Source organism: Populus nigra, chromosome 1 (assembly GCF_951802175.1).
Source record: "Populus nigra chromosome 1, ddPopNigr1.1, whole genome shotgun sequence".
NCBI lineage: Eukaryota > Viridiplantae > Streptophyta > Magnoliopsida > Malpighiales > Salicaceae > Populus > Populus nigra.
This window is the reverse complement of record NC_084852.1, coordinates 4,993,432-5,019,083: the sequence shown is the minus strand read 5'-3', so window position 1 is coordinate 5,019,083 and position 25,652 is coordinate 4,993,432. Positions and strand designations below refer to the sequence as shown.

The 25,652-nt window shown below is 32.6% G+C and overlaps 1 protein-coding gene across 3 annotated transcripts; it reads left to right on the top strand.

The window, feature by feature from the left end:
* Positions 1 to 15,728: 15,728 nt before the first annotated feature.
* On the top strand, positions 15,729 to 25,309 carry LOC133688331 (uncharacterized). 3 transcript variants are annotated; one of them, XM_062107798.1, is made up of 3 exons: positions 15,729 to 16,095; positions 24,613 to 24,883; positions 25,075 to 25,309. In XM_062107798.1, exons 1-3 carry the CDS (start codon positions 16,092 to 16,094, stop codon positions 25,121 to 25,123), a joined length of 324 nt encoding a protein of 107 aa, XP_061963782.1. In that variant the 5' UTR covers positions 15,729 to 16,091; the 3' UTR covers positions 25,124 to 25,309. The 3 variants fall into 3 exon arrangements, with proteins under 3 accessions (XP_061963782.1, XP_061963774.1, XP_061963765.1); XM_062107790.1 differs by lacking the exons at positions 24,613 to 24,883; positions 25,075 to 25,309 and adding exons at positions 16,240 to 16,508; positions 16,695 to 17,161 and having other exon boundaries at positions 15,755 to 16,095; XM_062107781.1 differs by lacking the exons at positions 24,613 to 24,883; positions 25,075 to 25,309 and adding exons at positions 16,237 to 16,508; positions 16,695 to 17,161 and having other exon boundaries at positions 15,756 to 16,095.
* The last annotated feature ends 343 nt before the right edge of the window (positions 25,310 to 25,652 follow it).

Sequence of the window (25,652 nt, the reverse complement as noted above, 5' to 3'; positions counted from 1 at the left end):
TCATTTAACAATTTCTTTTTTAAAATGCTGCATTTCTTATCAAAGGCAACTTTAAATGTCACTTTTTCCAATCAAGACATATATCAACCATGTTATCTTTTAATTTTTTTTCAAGTTATGTTATTTTACTAATTTTTCTTAAAAAAAAATATATTGTGTTTTCCAATTACAACATGTATTAACTGTGATATTTTATATAAAAAAATTCAAACTATTTTATTTTACTATTTTTTTTAAAACCGTGCTAATAAGAAAAATATGTTAGATAAAGGGACTTAGTGAGTGTTTGCTTTTGTTTTGCATTACAACATGTTTTTCAAAGTATTTGTAAATTGTTTTTTTCTTAAAAAAGATTAAATTAAAGTTTGTTTTTAAATGTTTTTAGATAATTTTGATATATTAATATTTAAAATAAATTAAAAAAATCTATAATAAATTATTTTGATATATTAGTTAAGATATACATAAAGCAAACTGATATCTGCGGTTATATATATTAAAAGAATAAAAAAAAGGCTACAGGCTTTTGGACAAAAAACTTGTTTAACTTTGTCTCATGTGTAGAAAGGTGTTTTCAATGAGATTTATTAGTTAAAAATGTGTTAAAAAGAATAAAAATAAAGGCAGAAGAAATGTCAATAAAAAGTCATAGATCATGATTGCATAAGATAATTAATTTAATTTTTGGATGCGTAAGAAGTGGGGAGAGAACTTTTGAAAATGGATAAAAAGAGATTCTGTTTATTTTTTTTAAAGTGTTTTTTTTAATAATATTTTTTACTTTAAATAATTTTTTTAGTGTTTTTACTTTATTTTTAATATATTACTATTAAAAATAATTTTTTAAAATAAAAAATATTATTTAAATATATTTTTAAATACATGCTACCGGGGATGGAATCTACAAAACGTTTCTCATTTCCAATAGAGCCTTTCTGTGGCTTTGTAAGAGGGTGTTTTTTTTACATTTAAAACTGTATTTATATGTATTTTAAAAATATATGTGGTTTAAAAAATATTAAATTGATATTTTTTAGTTTTTTTATAATTTTAATATTAAAAAAATCTAAAAAAATTATTTTAATATATTTTAAAAAAATACTTTTAAAAATATCCTACATCAAAATACTAAAAACTCATTTAATACATTGTAAAAGAAATTTACAATAAAGCCAATAGCTCCCAGTCAAAAAATGGCCTCCTGGCTACTATAGCCTTTCTTTGATTCGAGAAAAACATTCATTGCGAAGAAAAAAAGGAGCTAAAAAGTTCAGGGCTTGGACTCTCTGTTTCGGTGCGAAAGTCAAAGTTTGAGGTTTTTGTGGCAAGGGTTTTGGACTGAGGAAAGCAAAGGTAAACTAGCTTGTTTAGTAATATATTACAATATATTTGTTTTTTTTTAAATACATTAAAATAATTTTTATATATTTTTTTTAATTTTTATATCAATATATTAAAATTATCAAAAAAATTTAAAAAATTATTAATTTAATATATTTTGAAAATAAATACCTTTAAAAACATCTAAAACAAATGCTACCATAGCACACGGTTGAAATCTCTTCTTATTTGATAATTTAGGTCCTGGAATCTGAAATGTGCTATACATGCGGAAAGGGGTTTCTGGGGTTCAAAATCATACTATCTGGCCTCGTTCTTTTATTTATTTATTTTTTAATTAATATTTTTTTTTATATTTTTTTTACACAATTGTTAAGTTTATGTGTTAATTAATACCCTTTTTTAGTGAACCTCTTTTTTTAACATTTTTAAAATGGCAATAAGTTTTTTTAATTATATTGGGTGTATTTCATTTTTAAGGAGGTTAGTATGACTCATTTGTACTTAATTTTATATTTTTTTTACATAGATTAAATTTATTTTTAAATATTAAAAATGTTTTATTTTTATAATATTTTTAATATGCGTAGCCTTGCATAATATTTTTTTTTCTATTTATTTTATTTAATAAATTTTATATGTGTGTCGCTTTCAGTTATAAATTGATTTTAATAGATAAATTCATTAAATATAACCGAATAAATGATTTGTATTGCGATATTAAATATCTTGATTTATATTTATCTCTTAATTTTTTCAATTTTGTTTTTATCTATCATTAATTTTCTTTTCTATTGAATTATCTCAATTTCATGACTTAGGATGCATGGTAAACATGTAATCTGGACACATATATCTCATGTTATGATTATGATTAGTATGTGACTTTTTGTTTTTTAATTTAGTATTGTTATATGTTAGGGACTTGGTATTGACAAAAACAAGGGGCTAGAAAAAGATTTTTTAAAAAATTAACATGGTTTTTTAAAACACTTGAAAAAATAATATATTTTGAAATTTCTTTTTGCAAAAGTAACATAATTTGGTACATGTCGCAATTCCTTATTTTAAAGTTGTCACTCAAAGAAAATGTGACATTTCAAACAAATTGTTAAATGGCTTCACAAATTACAATAAGGAGAGATGAAAGAGAAAAATAAAAGAAAGAAAAATAAAGACTTTGAAACACATAGAAATTTTGATTATAATATTATCGGTATTATTAGATAAAACTCGACAAAAAGAATCCAATGACATTAAAAAAAAATCATCAATAGTGCAAGTGAGCAATTATAATGAGAAAACAGGATAGAGAAAGAAAAAAAGAAAGAGATATGGAGGTACACCGAAACCCAGATTATAACACCATTGGAACAATTGAAAAGATCTTAATGATGAGAATCCAACAATACTAAGAAAGATCACAAATGGTGACTAGAGTGAGTCGTACGTGGTGGGTGGCTTACTTGTCTTTAGATAAAAAGTGTGACTCACTCCGGTCAACTTTGGTGATCTTTCTTGATATTATTGAATTCTTCTCATTAAGATCTTTTTGATGGAACTACTAGTGTTATAATTATAGCTTTAATATGTCTTCAGGGTTTTTTTTCTCTACTCATTATAAATTGTGCAATTCATCTTTCTTTTTTTGATAATCATCGAGAGTATATTGAGAAGGCTATAAAGCGAATAGCCAAAGAGAAATACAAGAGATAAAAAAAGAAAAAAAGAAAAAAACACTAATCTACTACAGCAAACAACAAGAAGACTACCTAAGATTTCTTATTACACCATAATTTGATGTCATCAGAAGATCTTAAGAGGTCATTTCCTGTATAATTGAAGTTTGAATCTTGAGTATGCAACCAAATAGCAACCCGATGAAGGATGGTGGAGAAACAATCAAACAAGTTTATTGTTCCCTCCTCAAAAACAATTTTGTTCCTCAGCAACCATATACCCCAAATAGTACTACTTGAAATTAATCTCCAAACTGATCTTTGGAATTTGCCATGTACCATTTCGGGCCACTGCAGAAGCAGCAAGTCAATTGTTCTCGGTAAACAACATTGGATACCCCACCAATCCAAAACTTTCATCCAAACACTCCTAGAAAAGTTACAATGTATAAAAAGATGCTCTGAGGTTTCCAAATTTGAGCTGCAAAAGACACATGAAGCTTGTGTGGCAGACAAAACAGTCCGTTGATGAAGAAAAGGTCTTGTACTAACTTTGTCCTGTACTGCCAACCAGAGAAACACCTGAACTTTCGGGGGGGGCCCTTTAATCCAAACATTGGCTTCGAAGACTCTATCAGTCGTAGAGGAGGTATTATCAATTAGGATGCAACACGATTTAACTGAGAAGCTTCCATCAGAATTGCATGGCCATATAAGTTTGTCATCTTTTCCTTGACGAATTATCGTTGGCTCCAGCATTTAGAGCAAATGATGATATTGTTGCTCTTCATAAGATAAGAGCTTCCTACGTCAAACCAAATTCCATCGCCATTGATCATTCACCCATTGACCCATCTCATTAACCAAACCATTCCGAAAAGTAGAAATTTGGTAAAGCTTAGGGAAAATGCTACGTAAAGCATTTGATCCTATCCACACGTCAAACCAGAAAAGGATGGAGGATCCATCTCCAATCTTAAATTTAATGTTTTCACGCAATACTAAGCCGATGACACTGTTTGGATCCAAGATTGACAAAACGTCTTTCCAAAATGAGGAAATATGACCATGCAATTTTGGGATTCCATTCTCGAAAGTTGGGGAGTAAAAATGGGTTGTTACCTGTTTCCATAAGGCATGGTCTGGTAAGCTTAGCCTCCATATCCATTTGAAAAGCATGGATATATTTTTTGACATTAAAGAACCCAACCCGAGGCCTCCTTCTTTTCTAGCTTTCACAACAATACGCCACTGTACCTTGCAAATTTTCTTTTGCTTCGCCACTCCAGACCACAAGAATCTTCGTTGAATAGATGTTAGTATATTACAGAAACCTTTCAGCATAAGAAAAAAAGACATAATATACTGGCAATGAACTCAAGACATTTTTGATTAGGCAGATACGTCCTGCCATACTAAGCATATGACCTCTCCACATGCTCAACTTTCATCTGAAATTCTCAATAATAGGCTTCCATGTAGACAATCTTTTAGGATTGGATCCTAAAGGCATGCCTAGATAAGAGCAAGGCAAGAAATCAAATCTGCAAAAGACTGAATATGCCATACTAGCACAAGTATCTTCCCCAACATTTATGCCAATTAAAGAGCTTTTATGGAAGTTAATGTGCGAACCTGAACAAATAACGAACCACAACAGGATCCTTTTAACTGTTTTGACCATATGAAGATTAGCAGGCATGAAGATCAAAGTGTCGTCTGCATATTGTAGGTGACTGAGGTAAAAGGTGTCTCCAAAAGGGATACCTTTGAAAAGATCATTTGAAGCTGCTCTTTGAAACAAAACAGATAATCCCTCTGCTGCTATTAGAAAAAGGAACGGAGAAAGGGGGTCACCTTGGCGAATCCCACGGCCCATCAAGAATTCCTTAGAAGGAGATCCATTAATCAGCACTGATAATTTTGCAGTGCAGATGCAAGTGTTGATCCAATTAATCCATTTTTCACCGAAACCCATATGCCTCATAACCTGCTCTAAATAATCCCACTGCACACTATCGAAAGCTTTGTGAAAATCCACCTTAAAGATAAGGCTCGACACTCTGTGTCTTTTCAAGGAATGAACTGCTTCATTGGCAACCAAAAACTCATCAATTATTTGCCTCCCTACCAAGAAAGCTGTTTGATTATCACTGATAAGGTCATGCATAACCGCTTTCAGACGGCTAGAAAGAACCTTAGCCATTATCTTGTAAATGCCATGAATCAAACTAAGAGGCCTGAAATCTTTGAAGCCAACTGGGGAAGCTATCTTCGGAATTAGATGAACATAAGCATGATTGACTCCTTTTGGAAGCCTACCTGTTTTGAAGAAATTCTTGGCCAAGTCTAACAGATCATCTGCAATGAAATTCCAAGCAAGCCTGTAGAATTTGAAATTGAAACCATCTAGACCCGGACTCTTGCTCCCATCACAATCCCAAACACTCTGCTTTAATTCTTTCGAAGTGATATCCCGCTCCAAGCTAGCTGAAGAAGAAGCCGAGAGTGTTTTAAAACCAACAAGCCCTAAACCAATTCGGAATCTATCAGGATTTCTGAATAAGTTGGAGAAGAAGTTAACTGCCGCATCTTTTATGACCGGTAAACCTTCAACAACAGAACCATTATGAACCACTTTCAGGAGATGGTTTTTAGCCCTCCTGAAGTTAGCAACTAGATGGAAGAAACGCGTGTTGCGATCGCCCAGGCGACACCAAATTTGGCGAGACTTTTGACGCCACATGCTTTCTATATGCAAGTTACATTGCCACTGTTTCTTGATCAATGAATCAAGCGAGTTCTGCTCTGCAGTAGATAATTGCCCATACTCTGATTTCTTTTCTATAGCTGAAATATTGCTTTGGATCAATGACAAAGCAGTCTCTTGATGCCCAAAACCAACCCTATTCCACTGCCTGAGCCGAGTTGCCATAAAGCTGAGCTTCTTAATGAGCTTGAACTGACCTGAAAATTCATTGCAAGCTTCATCCCATATACCCTTTATGATATCTTTAAAATTTGGATGATGGAGCCAACAATCCATGAATTTGAAAGGAATCCAACCTTTTTCTGCAGGTGAAACCCCTAGGATTAAAGGGCAATGATCAGCCCTCTTGGAAGCCGTCGAAGAGACAAAAGGGGGAATTGCAAATAACAACAAGGACTAGAAAAAATACGGTCTAGTTTACTCATGGATCCCCCACGAAACCAGGTGTACAGACCCTCTGACATGTTGTACTCGATTAGGTTGCAATCATCAATAAAAAGTCTAAAAGCCGTTGAACCCACCTTGTTAATGAAGCCACTACTTCTGTCACTTCGCAACATAGTTTCATTGAAGTCACCTGCTAAAAACCAAGGACACTCAAAAGCAGCCTTCAGAATACGAAGGTCCTTCCAAAGAAGAAGTCTGTCAGCTTGATTGCAAGTGGCATAAACACCTACCATCGCCCCTGAGAAGCCTGTCAAGATATTCTGCCCAAATAACCCGATCCAACCATGACCATACTCCACTGATGATACCGCAAACTTAGAGTTATCCCACATAACCAGAATGCCCCCTTTAGTACCTTCAGCCTCATTACCAAACCAAGAAACATTACTGGAGCTCCATAATTGAAAAACCAATATGTCTGAGTAACTTTGTAACTTAGTTTCAAACAAAAAACAAACCTCTATATCAAAATCCCTGATTAACTTTGAAACTGTCCTCTTCTTTCTAGCTAACCCCAAACCACAAGAATTCCATGAAAGAATCTGCATAAGAAAAGAGATTTAAAATCCTTATAGAACAAAGAGGAACATCTGCTCACTGGGATGCTTCCCAATCAGCCTTCTCTTTACGCCTTTGCTGATTTATATAGGATGTGAAGTCATCTAAATTGTGAGGTTTTTCAATCTGCAAAACCTCTCATATTTCCAACATTAAACAAACCTCATCACCCTCAGAAGGTTTATTGTTTTCGTCATGAGCTAGCAAGTTCCTCCTGTTACACCTCTGTATTGTTGAGTCCTCAGAATCCATCTCACTCGTATTGACTGTTTCATTCAAACTTCCATCAGCTGTAATCATCTTTGTACGTCGCAACTTCCTTCTTGTTTTTGCAGATAGAGCAATTGCACTCTCTTTTGTGTTTGCATCAGAGTGTAAAATAACTAGGTGATTCATGTGTTGCGGTTCCAGAATTACTATGACTTGAGGATTGTATGTTGATTGAAGGGCTAAATCATTGTTTGATCCAAATGAAATAGAGAGAACGTCAGATGGGCTTTGAGATCCACTGCCATAAACTGGGCTTTCAATCTGGGCTAATACAAGGGAGTCAAGGTCCAAGGCAACTGCAGGGTTTCTAGCATCTTCTCTCAAAATAGGAGTGCCATGTCCTGTATATACGGTAAGAGCATTAGGAATGGGACTACTTTTTATATAGCTGCTATCAGAAAAAGAAAGATTGTATGCCATAATTTCTGGAAATCTCTCTAAAGATGAGGCAGCATGTTGATCTTGCACCACATCCAGATGAAGAGCATTAAATATGATAAGAGAGCTATCGTCAGAAGTTGATAGCTTGTCTCCATCCTGTGCCAGATCTGAATTTTCCCACCCGCTGCTGCCGCCCCCAAGAGTCCTGGTGATTGATGGAGCCACACCTGCTCTGTCCTCATCTGTATCTACGCCATCACCCACATCAACTGAGTCTTCCTCATCATCCTCATCCCCTTGCTCTAGGGATGTCTGAAAGTCATCCATGGTGTATGAAATAGAGCCAGCAATTGGGCAATGTAACTGGTCCATCTCCTCTATCTTAACCTGATATGTTTGATTATTGAGTTGCAAAACAATCACCTTATTCACCTTATCCAGTTGTGTACCAATAAGGATCCGTAACTGTGATAGTTCAAAATGCTTGAGAGTAGTTTTATCATAACCTATCATCTGGCTAGATCTTTCTAAAATCTTTGTGAGGCATCTGCAATTCCACCCTATAATGGGTAGATTTGTTATTGTTATCCAGGCCATCCGATTTAAAGTTGTGTCAATCTCAACCCAGGGGCGAACTTCCTCAAAAAATACATCCCAACATTTATTATTCTTCCTCCATGTTTCCATTAATATGTCTCTATTATAAAAAATCACAAGGACCTGAGATGCCCCAAGAAAGTGCAGTCCAACAAAATCTATATCATGTTGGATCAGTCCAAAACGTATAGAAGAGTAATTGGATCCTTTTTTTATTTTTCCCAGAAGACATCTCTTTAGCCAAGCATAATCCTCTTCTTCAATATCAATGGAGAGTTTTTCAAAGTAATCCTTTGGTCCAGAAGCCACAGGCAGAAGTATTTGTTCCACTTTTCCTTCACTGAGTACCTCTTTGTAACTTCTTTCATCTCTTTCACTAATAGGCACTCTTATAGTTGTTTTGGGTTTTGATCTGTCAGGAGCTTTGTTCTCTCTTGGAATCTTTTTATAGTGTCTAGCAAAATTGGCCTTTAGTCTGTGATATTCAAACCAAATGTCATTCACACTCTCTAGCAAAACTTTATCAGAAAAGTTTGATGCTATTGTTACAAAACCAAAAAGACTCCCTGATCTGTTGACACGCCTGGATACATAGAGTTTGAGTACAGAGCCAAACTTGTTAAAAGAAGCCTTTATACGATGGTAATCAGCCCATATTGGGAAACCTTCAAAGTAAATTTGTGGCACTGAAATGTTAAAAAAGTGGTTATTCTGGGTTTTCGGGCTAGGAATATTGTGAATGTGTTTAGGGGGTGGTTGTTGTTTTGGGTCAAGGTGGAGGTGGCTATTGGAAAGGGATTTTTGATTGTTTGTTGATTCATGGGATTTTAGAAACCTAACCTGCGTTGAGGAGGCTGTATTTTGGATGTTTTGGTGATGGTTTGTGGGTTGTTTAGTGATTGAGTGGGTGGTGTTAGCTTTGAGGGTTTGAAGTTTCGGATTGGAAGCCATGACAGATTCTGGGCAGAGCTTCAAACAGCAATTACTCACCAACAATTCAACAAATAACAAATCGCAACGGTGAAACGGTAAAAACACATGTTGTGCAATTCATCTAATAATTTCTTTTTAAAAATGCTGCATTTCTTATCAGAGGCAACTTTAAATGTCACTTTTTTTCCAATCAAGACATATATCAACCATGTTATTTCTTATTTGTTTTTCCAGTTGGGTTATTTTACTAATTTTTTTTTAAAAAAAATATGTTGTGTTTTCAATTACAACATGTATTACCTGTGACATTTTCTATAAAAAATTCAAACTATTTTATTTTACTATTTTTTTTTAAAACCGTGCTAATAAAAAAAATTAAGTTAGATAAAGGGACTTAGTGAGTGTTTGCTTTTGTTTTGCATAACAACATGTTTTTCAAAGTATTTTTAAATTGTTTTTTCTTAAAAAAATTAAATTAAAGTTTGTTTTTAAATGTGTTTAGATAATTTTGATATGTTGATATTTAAAATAAATTAAAAAAATCTATAAAAATTATTTTAATATATTTTAAATTAAATAACACTTTTAAAATACATTTTACATCCCAATACTAAAATAACACTTAATTTATATCATAATTAATGTTGGCACCCGCACAATTCTCTTTGTGGAGTAATAAAATCTATTATATTAAATTATATATCTCTTAAAATGTATGTAAAAGTAATGAATACAGTTACAAAATGGTTTTCTCAATATTATAAAAACAAGTCCCATGTTTCAGTTATGAAGCATAATATCTACCCATTTCTGGTGCTTCTCTTCGATAATTAACTTTTTTCAAGGAAAACATGGTGAAATCTAGGGTTAAGAATAGAAAAAGAAGATGGAAGGGAAAATGAAGTACAACAATCAGATTAGCGAGAAGAACAAGCATCATAGGTCTGGATGGAGAAATATCGTATTTTAATAAGAAGTTCCAGTTTTCCAGGCTGCAACAGTAGAAATGACAAAGATCCCAGCTGAGAAGGCCAGTAAATTGTCGTGAATGAAGAAATTCATGGATAGTGGCAGGCTGGCAGCGAGATTTAGCATGAAGCGTTTCAAGGTATATTCTCCCATATACTTGTAATTCCATCAGGAAGCTTGTTTTCTCTACTGTAATTCATGTCGCTAGAGGCAATAGAATTGCACTGCACTTGCACCTGCTGTTCTTGCCTGCATTTACTATTCTTGCCTGCATTTACAAAGATAGATATGACGTTGTTGAAAGGGAAAATCGCAGAGTCAACCTTGTTGGGGATTCCAATGGGAAAATATGATGGTTTAACAGTTAAGCTTTGGTTATCAACGCAATCAGTTCAGGTTTGGGTTTGGAAGAGGTTCAATGAACTGCAGCCGAAAGCCTAATCTGATTCAGGGTGTTTGGGAGTGTGGTTGTGGTTACTTTTTAAAGTGTTTTTCACTCAGAAAAGTATGTCAATAATATATTTTTTTATTTTTTAAAAATTATTTTTGAGATCAGCACATCAAAATGATTTGAAAACATCAAAAATATATTACTTCAAAATAAAATAAAAATTCAAAATTTTTTCAGAAACGCTTTTGAAAAGCACTCCCAGAAATTTTCAAATTTTCAAAAACATGTGTTTTTCATGTTTTCAAATCATTTTGATGTGCTGATATCAAAAATAATTTTTAAAAAATAAAAATATTATTTTAATATATTGCTGAGCAAAAAACACTTTAAACAACAACAGCTACCAAACTCCCAAACATATCTATTGATTATAACAAACATACAAACAAAGCTTTTCATTTTGTAAATATTTCTCTGCACTACAATGTATTCATCTTTTCAAGAAATATATATACACGAAAGTAAGAAAACCTACTTAACCTAAACTCCTATTCTAGGTAAGATAATACAAGGAAACAAATAGATTTCCCTACAATCTTGGAATCCATACATATCTCACCAGTTAATACACAATCTTGTCAGCTAACACTCCCCCTCAAGTTCATGCATAAATATCTATCATGCCTAACTTGCCAATCATACTATAAAAATCCTTGTTTGGTACTGTCTTAGTGAGGATATCAGCTATATGACTTGCATATTTAGCAAATAGAAAACATATAATTTTTTTTTTATCTAACTTCTTTTTGCTAAAATGACGGTCTACTTCAACATGTTTAGTTCGATCATGTTGAACATGATTGTGTGCAATATGAATTGCAGCCATATTATCACATTACAAATTGATAGGATATGTATACTTGATCTCTAAATCCTTCAAAACACTCTTAATCCATAACAACACACATATTTCCTAAGTCATTCCTTGAAATTATGCTTCTACACTAGATCGTGCTATAAATTTCTATTTATTACTTCTCCAAGTAATCAAATTCCCTTCCATAAAGGTCAGATAACTAGACATAGACCTCCTTGGTGCTTGTGCTCAATCTGCATCAATATAGCCTTTAATATTCGAGACCCTATTTTTTGAGTACAATAAACCTTTGTTAGGCACACCTTCAAGATATCTCAAGATCATGTAGACTACATCTCACTTGGTACATGCATAAAGTGGCTCACAATACCTATAATCTATGTTATATCAAATCTAGTATGGGTTAGGTAAATTAACTTACCCACAAGTCTTTGATACTGGCCCATATCTGTAAGGACTTGATCTGGAAAGATCCCAAGTCGATGATTCATTTGTATTGGTGTTTTAATAGATTTGCAAGCTAGCATCTCAATCTCACTTAGAAGATCCAATACATATTTATGCTATGAAAGGGAAATTCCTTGTTTGGACCTTGTTACTTCAATGCCAAGAAAATATCTTAGTTGTCCCAAATCTTTCATTTTGAATTCTACAGACAAGTACTCTCGTAGTGTCCTCATTTCTTTAGGATTATTACCTATCAAAATCATGTCATCTACATACACAATCAATGTCGTTACCCTTCCATCTTTATGTTTTACAAATAACGTATGATCTATATTGCTCTATTGATAACTAGTTGCTTTCATTGCCAAAGTAAACCTCTCAATCCAAGCGCGAGGAGATTGCTTTAAACCATATAGAGATCTAGTTGCACACTCTGCCTTCGTGTTTGGAACTTTGTTTTATTCCAGACAGAAGTTCTATGTACACCTCTTCTTCTAAATCACCGTTCAAGAAAGTATTTTTTACGTTAAATTATTGCAGGAGCTAATCTCGATTTGCAGCAATGAATATGAGAATACAGATGGTGGTGAGCTTGGCTACTAGTGTAAAGGTCTCTTGGTAGTCGATACCATATTTATGGGTATACCCTTTAACCACGAGTCTCACTTTATATCTATCAATGCTTCTATCCGCTTTAAGTTTAACAATGTATACCCATTTACACACAATTACCTTTTTTTTTTCTGTTGATAACACAACAAGTTCCCAAGTAGAGTTCTTCTGTAAGGCTTCCATCTCTTCATTCATGGTATTTTTTCACCTTGAATCTGCCAATACATCCTGCACATTATTAGGAATAGATACTTTGGATAATTGATTAACGATTAGTGTATAATATTCCAAAAGTCCATGAAAAGAGACATAGTTATTGATAGGATATTTAACATTGGTTTTAATGTAATATCCGGCTCATATTGTTTCTTTATAACACCTTTATTAGCTCTTTGTGAATACCTGGGAGTGGGTTGGGATGTATCCTTAGTGGTGGGATTATCCAGGATATTTTGGGCAGAAGACTTTCTGGTTGATGGTGCAAGTAAGTCACTCATCGCAGTTTCTTCCTCACTGAGGTTCATAGCTTCTGTGTCACCAGTACACAATTCAATCATCTCAGCTTCTTCCCCATCATGGTTTACAGCTTCTGTGTCACCAACATAATCCCTATAAAGGTCATTGTCCAATGATAAATTCCTCTCGTATGGAATAGTTTAAGTATCAGTGAACGAAGTATCATTATGCTTGTTGCTATTCATCCTTTTTTCAAATGCCACTAGCTATATAAAAACACCATCACCCTCACTTTTATCAGAAACAATATTGCAAAGCTCACCCTTTTCATACACATTCTCCCCCTGAAGAGGAGAGCCTAAGTCGTTTGCTAAATAATAAGGATTCATTTCATGAAAAGAGACATCAAGAGATATATGTAGCTTGTGAGTTTGAGGGCAGTAACATCTGTACCCATTCTAAAAATCAGAGTAACTAACAAATACACAATGTTGGGCACATGGATCAAGTTTGCTACGCAAGACTTTGAGTATGTGAACATACATGGTACAACCAAAGGTTTTAGGTTCCAAGTTTGGTTGATGGGGTGTGTAAAGAAGGTTTGTATATTTTAGTATGGGGTTTAGAAATCAATCACCAAGGAAGGCACTATATTGATAATGTAGACAGCAGACTTGACATCCTCTCCACAGTAAAAAGGAGGCATATTCATTTCAAAAAGAGATGCACGTACCACCTCCATGATTTGCCTATTTTTCCTCTCCGCAAAGCCATTTTATTGAGGTGTGCAGGTGCAAGAAGTATGATGTCTAATTCCTTGTTGTCGAAGATAATTACCAAGCGAGTTCTCAAGAAATTCCATGGAATTGTTTCTGAAATTGAGTTTTCACCATGTTGTAAAATTCCTAAAAAGTAGTACTAGCATCACTTATCATATGTAGTAAAGATACTCACGTCATACGAGTGCATTCATCAATAAAGATAATAAAATAACGAGTTTTAGCCATAGACAAGATTGCTGCAAATCCTTAAAATCAAAGTGAATAACCATAAAAGGTTCAGAGCTTTTATTGAAAGAGGGGAAATAAGGTTTACGATGGCTCTTTGCCATTTCACAAATGTCACACTGAAAATCCAAAATATGCAATTCTGTAAACAAATTAGGTTTTAATTTCTTAAGGTAACTAAAGAAAAGATGCCCTAGACAACTTCCTATCACCCTTCGTCACAAAACATGCTTTAATGTACTGTCATTTGCTAGTTGTTGTCAATTTCAAGTAGTAGAGGTTGCCCTATTTAACACCACAACCAAGAGTCTTCCAGGTCAAAATATCCTAAAAAACACAAAAAAAAAGGCCAAAAAGTAATAGTGCAATTTAGTGCTAAAGTGATTTGGCTTACAGATCACAAATTACATTCAAGACTAAGAACAACCAATACTGTATCAAGAGTTATGGCAGTATTTAGAGTAATGGAGCCTTTTCCTGTAATAGTAATAGGGGAGATATCATCATTGATTGTAGATATGACTTGTTGGGATGATGAGCGAAGATTTTGTAACTTACTAGAGTCTTTAATCATATGATCAGATGCACCAATATCAATAATCCAAGTAATATCCATAGTAATAGCAGAAAGAACACTAGCCTTACCGATACTACCTGGCTGAGTTAAATTAGCAGTAGGCATTGAAGTCCCCTCCTGAATTAGAAGGCTTTCACCTGATTTGGCCACTGCAGCTTTCCTAGTAATGTTCTTCCATGGGTTTTTTTGAAAAATCCCACCATTTGGGATATCCAATAAGCTTATAGTAACGCAGCTTTGAATGGCTAGATTCGCCATAGTGGGTACAAACATAATTATTTGGCTTTCCTGAACGTTGACTATTTTTCCCTTTGGCAGAACTAGAACCTATCCCTCGCTGGTTTTGGTTAGCTATCATGGCTGTATTTTTGGAGACCGATCGAAAAACTCCAATAATTTTCCGTTGTTGTGACTCTCTTCTCAAACATACGTAGGCTGCTTCCAGGTCCAGTTTTGGTTCCTTTCAAAGAATTTCCCCATGGATTTGATCATATTCAGAATGAAGACCGCTTAAAAAAAATATATTCGCAATCTCATCATCACCGCATGAAGTTGTACAATCCCTTCACTAGATTCTTCTTGGGATATGCTGCGATGATTGATTTCCTGAAAGATTGCAACAAGTTCATTATAATATGTGGATCAAGGCCTACCATTCTGAGTGGTTGAAAAAGATTTTTGATTCAGTTCGAACAATTGTGTTTCATCCAATCCATTGTAAAAGGTCCTTGACACTGCTTCCTATATTTCCGTTGCTATAACAAGATGAATGAATCCCTGCATCAGGTGGGGGCTCATTGATTTGATGAGCCAGCTCTTTACTTTATGATTTTCGATAATCCATATATCATAGTTTGGATTGTTGGGTGCAAGTTTCACCGCTGCTCCAGTTAGATACCCAACCTTGTTGCGGGTGCCAATACGCATCCATCAACTACGACCATAACATATAGTTTGTTTCGTTGAGAATAATACTGACAGGAGAGCCAGAGGTTTCCTATTGAATGATAACTGGGTTTGACAAAGGATTGCGTGGAGTCACTGGAACAATTGGATTTCGTTCTTGTTCTGCCATTGTGATTTTGTTTGTAGGAGGAAGTCCCTGGAATACAAATGTCAAGGGATAATGCAGGGAAGAATAGTAAAAAAAAAAAGTTTTTCAAGCCTGCTCTAATACCATGTTGATTACGACATTCAACCGAAGCTTTTCATTCTGTAAATATTGCTGTGCACTACAATGTATTCATCTTTTCAGGAAATATATATAAATTAAGGAAGTACGAAAACGTCCTCGTATGCCTAAACTCCTATTCTAGGTAAGACTATCTGTACAAGGAAACAACTACAATCTTGGAATCCACACATGTCTCGCCAGCTAATACACAATCATGCCAGCTAATAATAACTCAAAATCTTAACTGAAAGTAGGACACAAAATGCGTGTTACTCGAGCTCTGGTTGTTAAAAGCCTGGCAGTCTATTATTTATGAGAAACCGTTTCAAATCATAGAAATTAAAACAACATTTTCTGGCGTTATCGTGCGATATCGCGAGAGATCTACAAAGCTCGAGCGGAAGACTTGAGAACTTCGTAGATTGATTATAGATCTGAATCCTCTGTATAAATGAACGGGTATTGTGAAGAGCCGATGTCATTGTAAACACAACCTTTCAATTTCAAGAGAAAGGAAGTCAGTCAATACGGGTGTCTGCAACTATGGATTCGATCAAGCCTTTAGCCCCAAGCCGCAGTGTTTCCAAGTCCAAACACAGGAAACAATGGGTACGAACCAAATCTAATTTATAATTCTATGTTTTTCTTATAAAGATTATTCTTAATGCTTGTTTCTTGACTTCTTGTTGCTATATATCATGCCATTATCCCAAGAAATTAAAAATTATTATTTTTCTTATACATGTTAAGAAGAACAGAGAGAGGAGGGAAACAATGGAACGATTGAAAACAGATATGATCGAGATCGGTGAGGGGCAAAAACGCATCAGAGAAGGGCAACGTGAAATAAGACAAAAGTTTGAAGAGATAGGATCTGAATGCCGCAGGCTCAAAGAGGAGACGATAAACATTGCCAAGCAGAGTGATTACAACCAAGTCAGGATCAACCTGATGTTTAGCATCTTGAAAGCCCGTGAGGACAACAACTTTGCCCATGCTGATCACCTTACTGGGCTCCTCCGGTTGGTTAAATTCCCTTCGCCATTTCTTTTCTTAATTCTTGAGATATCGGATTTCATAATTAATCTTGCTAATGCTAGCTATCGAGGGAAACACAAGTTAACGAACTCAAAATAAAATAATCAAAATGCACTGTTGATAATTAATATTCTCCCCATCATTGTGTTTTCTATTCGTTGTGTTGCCAGCAAGGAAATGGAAAAGCAGGAACAAGGAAAGGCAGGCCTGGTTGGCTGACTAATGATCATGGAAAACAACGAGCAGTTTGCCTTTGCAGTGACTCCTGATCGTCTTTTCTTATTAAAATGAAATCATCAGTCCTAAATCTAGATATGTATTGGCATTAGTCTTCCCTTAATATCCTGCTTCCTTGGATGGAGTTTCCGTTTGATAAAGGATTTGCGTTCTCTGTTCCGAGTTGAATGTTTTGAGTTATAGTACATACTATGTGAATTGCCGGGCGATGCCGCCGGTTGTTATATAAACGGTAGAAGCATTCGGTTGGGTATAACCTGAGGTAATCGAAGAAGAAGATAGGCAGACAGAATTGAAGAAAATGAAAAGAATGCCTAAAGCATGGAGGTTAAACAATGCAACCACATGCTTCATGTTAGAGAAACTTAAAGTCTTAACTAGCCTGTTTGGCTTTGCATTATTCGGTTGTTTTTTTATTCTGTTTATTAAAATTTAAGTTTGATATTAATTTATTAATTAAAAAATAAAAAATTAATTAAAAAATCACTTTTTTACAAAAAAAAAAATCAGTGTTGCTTCAATAACAAACATCTCAAAAATTCTCGAATACATGTGCATAACAAATTATAATTAATCTAAAAGGTTTAATTTAACTGATTAAATTTTAAGTTTATTTTTTTAAAATTATTAATTTGAGTATTATGAATTTTATAATCACTGAAAAAAAATCTAATCATTAATTTTAAAATTAAAATTTTAAAAGATTAGTTAAAATATATATAAAACAACTGAATATCTACAATTATATATATATTAAAAGAAAAGAAAAGAAAAACTCCAGGCTTTTTGACCGTGCATTGTCATTTCACTTTGAATTCCATTGAAATTGTTATTTTCTTTTGGAAAAAAAACTTGTTTAACTTTGTCTCATGTGTAGAAAGGTGTTTTCAATGGGATTTATTAATTATTATTATTATTTTTAATAGGGACAAGTTAGTTTGTTTGCGTTTTAAATAAAGTGTAATGATTTAAACACTTTTAAAAGTAAGAAAAATTAAAACTAGAAAGAACAGTTTTATGGTATTTTTGTAATTTCATTAAATGCATAGTAAAAATATCATATTCCCCTCAAAATAAATGGCACTTACATCTTTTCAGCATGGTTATTTTGTAATTATATATTTGAATAAAGGGCAATTAAATCTTTAACCATACACAATATATATATATATATATATATATATATATAAAAGATTTTAAAAAATGGTTGATATATGCCACATACATGTTAGCAAATGGAAGTCCATGATGCTTTTTAGGTGATGTGTGATGGTGTGTGTCTCCTCTACATATGATTAAAAGTTTGTGTTGACGATGATGTTTGAAATGATGAGTAATCTTCTTCATGGTGGTGGGACGCTTGTTCACAAATAAGGTGCAGTTGAGCTACTATGAACACTTTTATTTTTCTATCTCTTTTTTCTCTTTTAGTTTAGAAATTGACACTAATTTTTTTAAAATCTATTATGTCTTTCAATTTTTGTTTCTATTAATTTTTATTCTTATTTTTTTTATTTTCATTTGTTTTTGCTTTCAATACATTTTGATCTTTAATTGTTTTGCAATTTCATCATTAAAAATTTTATATCATTTGTTTTTTTTTATCAAACTTAATCCTTATTTTTTTATTGCTATTTTTTGTTTTTATCCTTTTCTAGATTCTTTTTTCAATTTTACCTCTCATTATTAATTTAATTTAATTTTTGTATTCAAATTTAATCCTTATTTTTTTATTGCTATTTTTTTATCATTTTCTTAATTGTTTTTAATTTTTAATTTAGTCCCTCATTTTTTTTCATTTAGCTTTTATGCTAAATTTAGTCATTGTTGTTTTGATTGCTATTTATTTTAGTTTTTAATTTTGGATAATTATGAATTTTGCTTAGTGATTTTTTATTGTTTGCCTTTTACGAGGCAATCTCAATCTTTTGAACTGGGTCACTATTTTCGAGAATTAACCTGATTTAACTTTAGTCTTTTATGCTTTTTTTAAAAAACAAAGTAATTATTTTTCAATTTCATTATTTGACTTTAGGTTATTAGGTATATAGTGTTTTTTTTTAGTTTTCCTTTATGTTGTGTTATTTCGGTATTAAATCTTAGGTTAGAGTTTTGTCGGGTTAACTTAGGTTTATTCAGGATTTTTTTCAATCTTTTTTTAATTTAGATTTTTTTTAATTTAGTCCTTCAACATTAAGTTTTTAAGTCTTGAAATTTATGTTTTTTTTTTTCGTTTTTTTTTTCATGAGTTTAACATGATCTCAAATCCCAAGTCTTAAAAAAAAAATTTCTTATGTTTTTTAAAATTAATTTTTTAATTTCATCATTTGAAGTTATGTTATTAAACATTAAACTTTGAGATATTTTTTATTTTTTTATTGTAGATTATTCTAGATAGTGGATTAGTCAAGTTAACTAAATGTTTTTAATATTTTTTTATTTCACCTTGATCTTTTATCCGAGATCATTGTTTTTTTTTTTAAATTAATCTTATGGTAGTTCAACTAATCTGAGTTAAGTTAAAGTTTATTTCAATGTTTTTATTTTAATTTTACCAGTCTTGTAGCTTAAAATTAAAAGTTATATTATAATTGTGAAGGGTAAATTAAATAGTCAAATCTTAAATTTACTTTTTAATAATTATAAATTTTAATTTTAATTTTAAATTACATAAAATCAATCGAGTTGCACGGCCCGGATATCCAAAGTTGTGTCATATGAAATGTGTAGGACATGTGTAGGTCGGCTAATGCTGGCTATAAATGGCTATGCCTGTGAAGCTATGGAGGTGTGCTGGTGGAGACAAAAACACCTATGCAGGAAAGAGTGCCGTATGTTCTCGTGGTTTTAAAAATAATCAGAATCAGATACATAGTTGAGAAAATTAATATTTTAAAGTTGTTTTTGGTGGTAAACATGATATTTTAATTTTCTTTTTAAATGGCTTCACAATTTACGATGATGAAAGAATAAAATAAAGACTTTAATTCGGTTATCACCTGTATCTTAAAAAAAAAAAAACTTACAAAATAAATCCAACAAAATTAAAATAAAAAAATGATTATAAACCTTTAATTACAATATTATTAGTATCATAAAAATTTCTTTAACGAGATAAATTAAACAATAACAATAAAAATAATTAATAATAATTTGAGTGGATCATACATAGTTTGTTTGGGACAGAAAATGTGACATATTTTGATTAGTATTGATGATTTTTTTTTAGTGTCTATGAATTTATTTTATCAAAATTTGTTTTATGAAAATAATGATGTTATAATCAAAGATTCAATGTATCTCCAAAATATTTTGTTTTATCTCTTTTTGTTGTAATTCTTGCGACAGATTTAACAATGTTTTTTAAGTTAATTTGTTTTTTATCAATGATAACTGTAAATATCTTGTTTTTTAATCGCAACATGTATTAACTATGCTATTTCATCAATTATTTTTCAAGCTAAGTTATTTTACTATTCTTTAAAAAATATTTTTTTATGTTTTTTCAATCACGACATGTATTAAATATGCTATTTTATCAATTAGTTTTTTTTCAAAATGTGTTATTTTACTATTCTTTAAATAAAACCATGCTGGTAAGAAATATACCCTAGATAAAGGGATTTATTGAGTTTATGTTTTTGCATTATAATCTGCTTTTTAAATTGTTTTTTATAAAATAATATTAAATTATTGTTTTTAAATATTTTTGAATGATTTTATATGTTGATATAAATAATAAATAATTTTTTTAAAGTATTTTTAATTAAAAAAAATACTATACAACAGAATACCATTTACACAATTAATTTTTATCATAATTAATGTTCGCATCCGCCCAATTCTCTGTGGACAAATAAAATCTATTCTATTAATGCATGTAAAATTAATGAATTCAGTTACAAAATGGTTTTCTCAGTATTCTAAAAACCAAGTCCCATGGTTCAATTATAAAGCATATCTACGTTTCTGGCGCTGCTCTTCGACAATCAACGTTTTTCAAGGAAAACATGGTGAAATCTAGGGTTAAGATTAAGAAAGAAGATGGAAGGGAAGATGAAGTACAACAATCAGATTAGCGAGAAGAACAAGCATCATAGGTCTGGATGGATCAGAAATATCGTATTTTAATAAGAACTTCCAGTTTTCCAGGCAGCAACAGTAGATATGACAAACATCACTGCCAAGAAGGCCAGTAAACTGTCGTGAATGAAGAAATTCATGGATAGTGGCAGCGAGATTTAGCATGAAGCGTTTCAAGGTATATTCTCCCATATACTTGTGATTCCATCAGGAGGCTTGTTTTCTCTATTGTAATTCATGTCGCTAAAAGCAATAGAATTGCACTGCACTGCACTTGCACCTGCTGTTCTTGCCTGCATTTACAGAGATATGACGTTGTTGAAAGGGAAAATCGCAGGGTCAACCTTGTTGGGGATTCCATAGGGAAAATATGATGGTGTAACAGTTAAGCTTAATTCGGTCATCAACGCAATCAGTTCACGTTTGGGTTTGGTTCAATGAACTGCAGCCGAAGCCTAATCTGATGAAGAGTGGGTACCCTAGGTTGGCTCGGTGGTACAAATTGAAACAGAAAGTTGAGAATGTTTCGTTGATTTTAGACTCGGCAGAAGAGAGTTTTAGCTCTGGAAAACTGGGATTTCCTCAAGTTTTATGGAGAAATCCCAGTTTTTGGTCAATGCTCTAATTAACAGACCTGAGATTGCATAGAGCTTAAAGCTTTTCTTGAGCAGATGATCACACGAATAAAAACGGCAAGATTAGGACTAAAATTGTTAACCTAGCCTTCTTCGTGAGAATGATTTGGTTGATTTTATTTGCTTTGCTAGTTATGTTAGCAACTCAAGTTTGGCTTTGACAAATGAAGCAGATGAAAGTGTTTGGGCTTTAAGCTTTTCATGACCACCCGGTAGATTGAATTCCTGGCTTCTCTTCTTCTGTTGGCTATGCTACTAACATGGTAGTAGAGCTTTCGACTGTCAGGCATGGCGTCAGTATCGCCAAAGAGAGGATGCTTCTAACTTGTTTGGGGTCTTTTCAGAATGGATCTTGAGTATCTTTTGGATGCTGATAGAATAGGCATTGCAGCATGGATCCCACCATTCTCAACAGATGCAGAAGAAGGTTAAAAGGATAAAAGAAATAAATAAAGTAACCATTGCAGCAGCATGGCATGAAGAGGTGTGCTGGACCCAACGCACAGTCTACTAGGCGTCATCTGTGCTGCCTACCATTTCTGACAAGACAAGCACTTGAGGTTTATTCGATTTTATCCTGTTCATTTGAAGTGTGTGTTTTGATATAAAAAAAAATATCAAGCAGAAATATTTTTGTTTAATATTAAGATCGATTTGAAATTTCTAGTTTAACTCACCAAATTTATTATCTGTATATCTAACAGTTTAATAATTTTATTTTTTTATTTATTTAGATAATAATAATAATAAAAATTCATAAAATTAAATATTAATTAAATATTTGATTCAACTGTAATAACTTTATAAAATAATAAATTATAATAAAAAAAATGAAATTGTTACGATGAAGTGTCACCATAATATTTTTCAATTCTAAAGAGAGTAATATATAATTAAAGGTTTGATTTTAGGTTATTAGACGTAGAGTTGTTTTTTTTTTTTAATGTGGTTTTATTTCAGTGTTATATCTGAGGTTGAGGTTCTTTCAAGTTAACCCCTGTTTATTTAGGGTTTTTTTAATTTTTTTAATTTAAAATTTTCGATTTAACCCCTTGAAATTTTTATTTTTTTATATTTTTTTATGAGTTTAACATTTCAAAATTTTCTTTTTTATATTTTTTAAAATTAATTTTTTTATTTTATTATTTGAAGTTATGTTATTAGATATTTTTTATTTTTTATTGTAAGTTATCATGAATAGTTTGTGAATGGTGAGTTAGTTAAATTATCTTGAAATAACTAAATTTTTTTAATAATATTTTATTTTGCCGTGATGTTGAGGTTATTGTTTTTTTCAAAAATTATTATTTTTAATCTGGAACTCCATCATGGGTCATGGTTGTCCATCTAATCTGAGTTAAGTTAAAGGTTTTTTTCAAAGTTTTTTACTATTTTTTTAAAATTTTACCAGTCGTACTGTGCAGCGTAAAACTAAAAGTTGCATCATAAGAAATGTGTAGACATGTGTAGGTCGGCTAATGCTTGCTATAAACAGCTATGTCTGTGAAGCTATGCAGGTGTGTTAGTGGAGACAAAAACACTTATGCAGAAAAGAGTGCCGTATGTCCTGGTAGTTTCAAAAAGAATCACATAAATAGTTGAGAAATTTAATATTTTAAAGTTGTTTTTATGGAAAACATGATGTTTCAAAAACAAAATTGTTAAATGGCTTCACAATTTACGATGATGAAGCATATCTACTTTTCTGGCGCTGCTCTTCGACAATCAACGTTTTTCAAAGAAAAATGGTGAAATCTAGGGTTAAGATTAAAAATGAAGATGGAAGGGAAGATGAGGACGAGGATGAAGATGAAGCACAGCAATCAGATTAGCGAGAAGAACAAGCATGAAAGTTCTGGATGGAGAAATTAATATCGTATTGTAATAAGAAGTTCCGGTTTTGCAGACTGCAACAGTAGAAATGACAAGGACACCTGCTAAGAAGGCCAGTAATCTGCCGTGAATGAAGAAATTCATGGATAGTGGCTGCGAGATTTAGCATGAAGCTTTCAGCTTGTTGAGCTTGTTTTCTCTATTGTAATTCAAGCTGCGAGAGGTGATAGAATTGCACTTGCACCTGCTGTTCTTGCCAGCCTTTATAGAGATATGACTTCGTTGAAAGGGAAAATCGCAGAGTCAACCTTGCTGGGGTTTCCAAAGGGAAAATATTATGGTTTAACAGTTAAGCTTTGGTCATCAATGCAATTAGTTCAGGTTGGGGTTCGGAATGTTGGGAAATTTCTCGCTATTCGTTGGTGTTCATGATCATTGTTTGAAAACTTAGCTTTAACAGTTAATTCACCAAATTTGTTATGTGTATCTGTAATAATTTAATAATTTTATTTTTTTATTTTAATTATATGATAATAAAAATAAAAATTTATAAAATAAAATATCAACTAAATATTATAATGCTTGATTGAAATTGTGATAACTTTATAAAAAAAAATTATAATGATAAAAAAAAAATTAAAGTTATTATGACGAGGAATTACCGTAATATTTGTCAATTCTAAAGAGAGTAACATATAATTCTTGAATGGATAATATGAAAACAACAACATTAATTGAAGATTTTTACTAAAACTAAATTTATTAGGTATATTGGTGGTTATTGGATTAGGTCTGTTTTACCTATAAAAAAATTTAAATATTTAGAGGAATTATTAGAAACAATAACAGTGTATACACACACACAGAGGCCTGCGAGGGATGGGCTGGTTTAAATTTCTGGCGTTATCGTGCGATTACACGCGAAAATCTACCAAGCTCGCGCGGACGGAAGACTTGATATTGATTACAGATCCGACTCTGTATAAATTAACTGCTAATGTGAAGAGCCCTAGTCATTGTAAACACAACTTTCAATTTCAATAGAAAGGAGGAAGTCAGTCAATACGGGTGTCTGCAACTATGGATTCGATCAAGCCTTTAGCCCCGAGCCGCAGTGTTTCCAAGTCCAAACACAGGAAACAATATTGGGTACGAATCAAATCTAGTTATATTTCTATGTTTTTCTTAAAAAGAGTATTCTTAATGCTTGTTTGTTGTTTCTTGACTGGTTGTTGCTATATATCATGTCCTTATTCCCAGAAATTAAAAATAATTATTATTCTTATATATATATATTAAGAAGAACAGAGAGAGGAGGGAAACGATGGAACGATTGAAAACAGATATGGTAGAGATCGGCGAGGGACAAAAACGCATAAGAGAAGGGCAACGAGAAAAAGACAAAAGTTTGAAGAGATAGAATCTGAATGCCGCAGGCTCAAAGAGGAGACGATGAACATAGCCAAGCAGAGTGATTACAACCAAACCAGGATCAACCTAATGTTTAGCATCTTGAAAGCCCGTGAGGACAACAACCTTGCCCATGCTGATCACCTTACTGGGCTCCTCCGGTTGGTTAAATTCCCTTCGCCATTTCTTTTCTTAATTATTGGGACATCGGATTTCATAATTAATCTTGCTAATGCTAGCTATTACATGGAGGGAAACATAAGTTAACGAACTCAAAATGAAAGAATCAAAATGCACTGTTGACAATTATTTTTCTCTCCATCATTGTGTTTCCTATTCGTTGTGTTGCCAGCGAGGAAATGGAAAAGCAGGAACAAGGGAAGGCAGGCCTGGTTGGCTGACTAATGATCATGGAGAACAACGAGCAGTTTGCCTTTGCAGTGACTCCTGATCGTCTTTTCTTATTAAAATTAAATCATCAGTCCTAAATCTAGATTTGTATTGGCATTAGTCTTCCCTTCATATCCTTCTTCCTTGGATGGAGTTTTCATTTGATAAAGGATTTGCGTTCTCTGTTCCGAGTTGAATGTTTTGAGTTACAGTACATACTAGGTGAATTGCCGGGCGATGGCGCCGGTTGTTATAGAAACGGTAGAAGCATTCGGTTGGGTATAACCTGAGGTAATCGAAGAAGAAGAAGATAGGCAGACATAATTAAACAAAATGAAACAAAATACCAGATGTATTGAGGTTAAACACATGCTTTATCTTAGAGAAACGTAAAGTCTTAACTAGCCTGTTTAGCTTTGCAGTATTCGATTGTTTTTTTAATTTTTTAAAATTTATTTTTGGTATTAATATATTAATTTAAAATTAAAAAAACATTTAAAAAATTATTATTTTTTTACAAAACAACAGCGTGGCATCAAT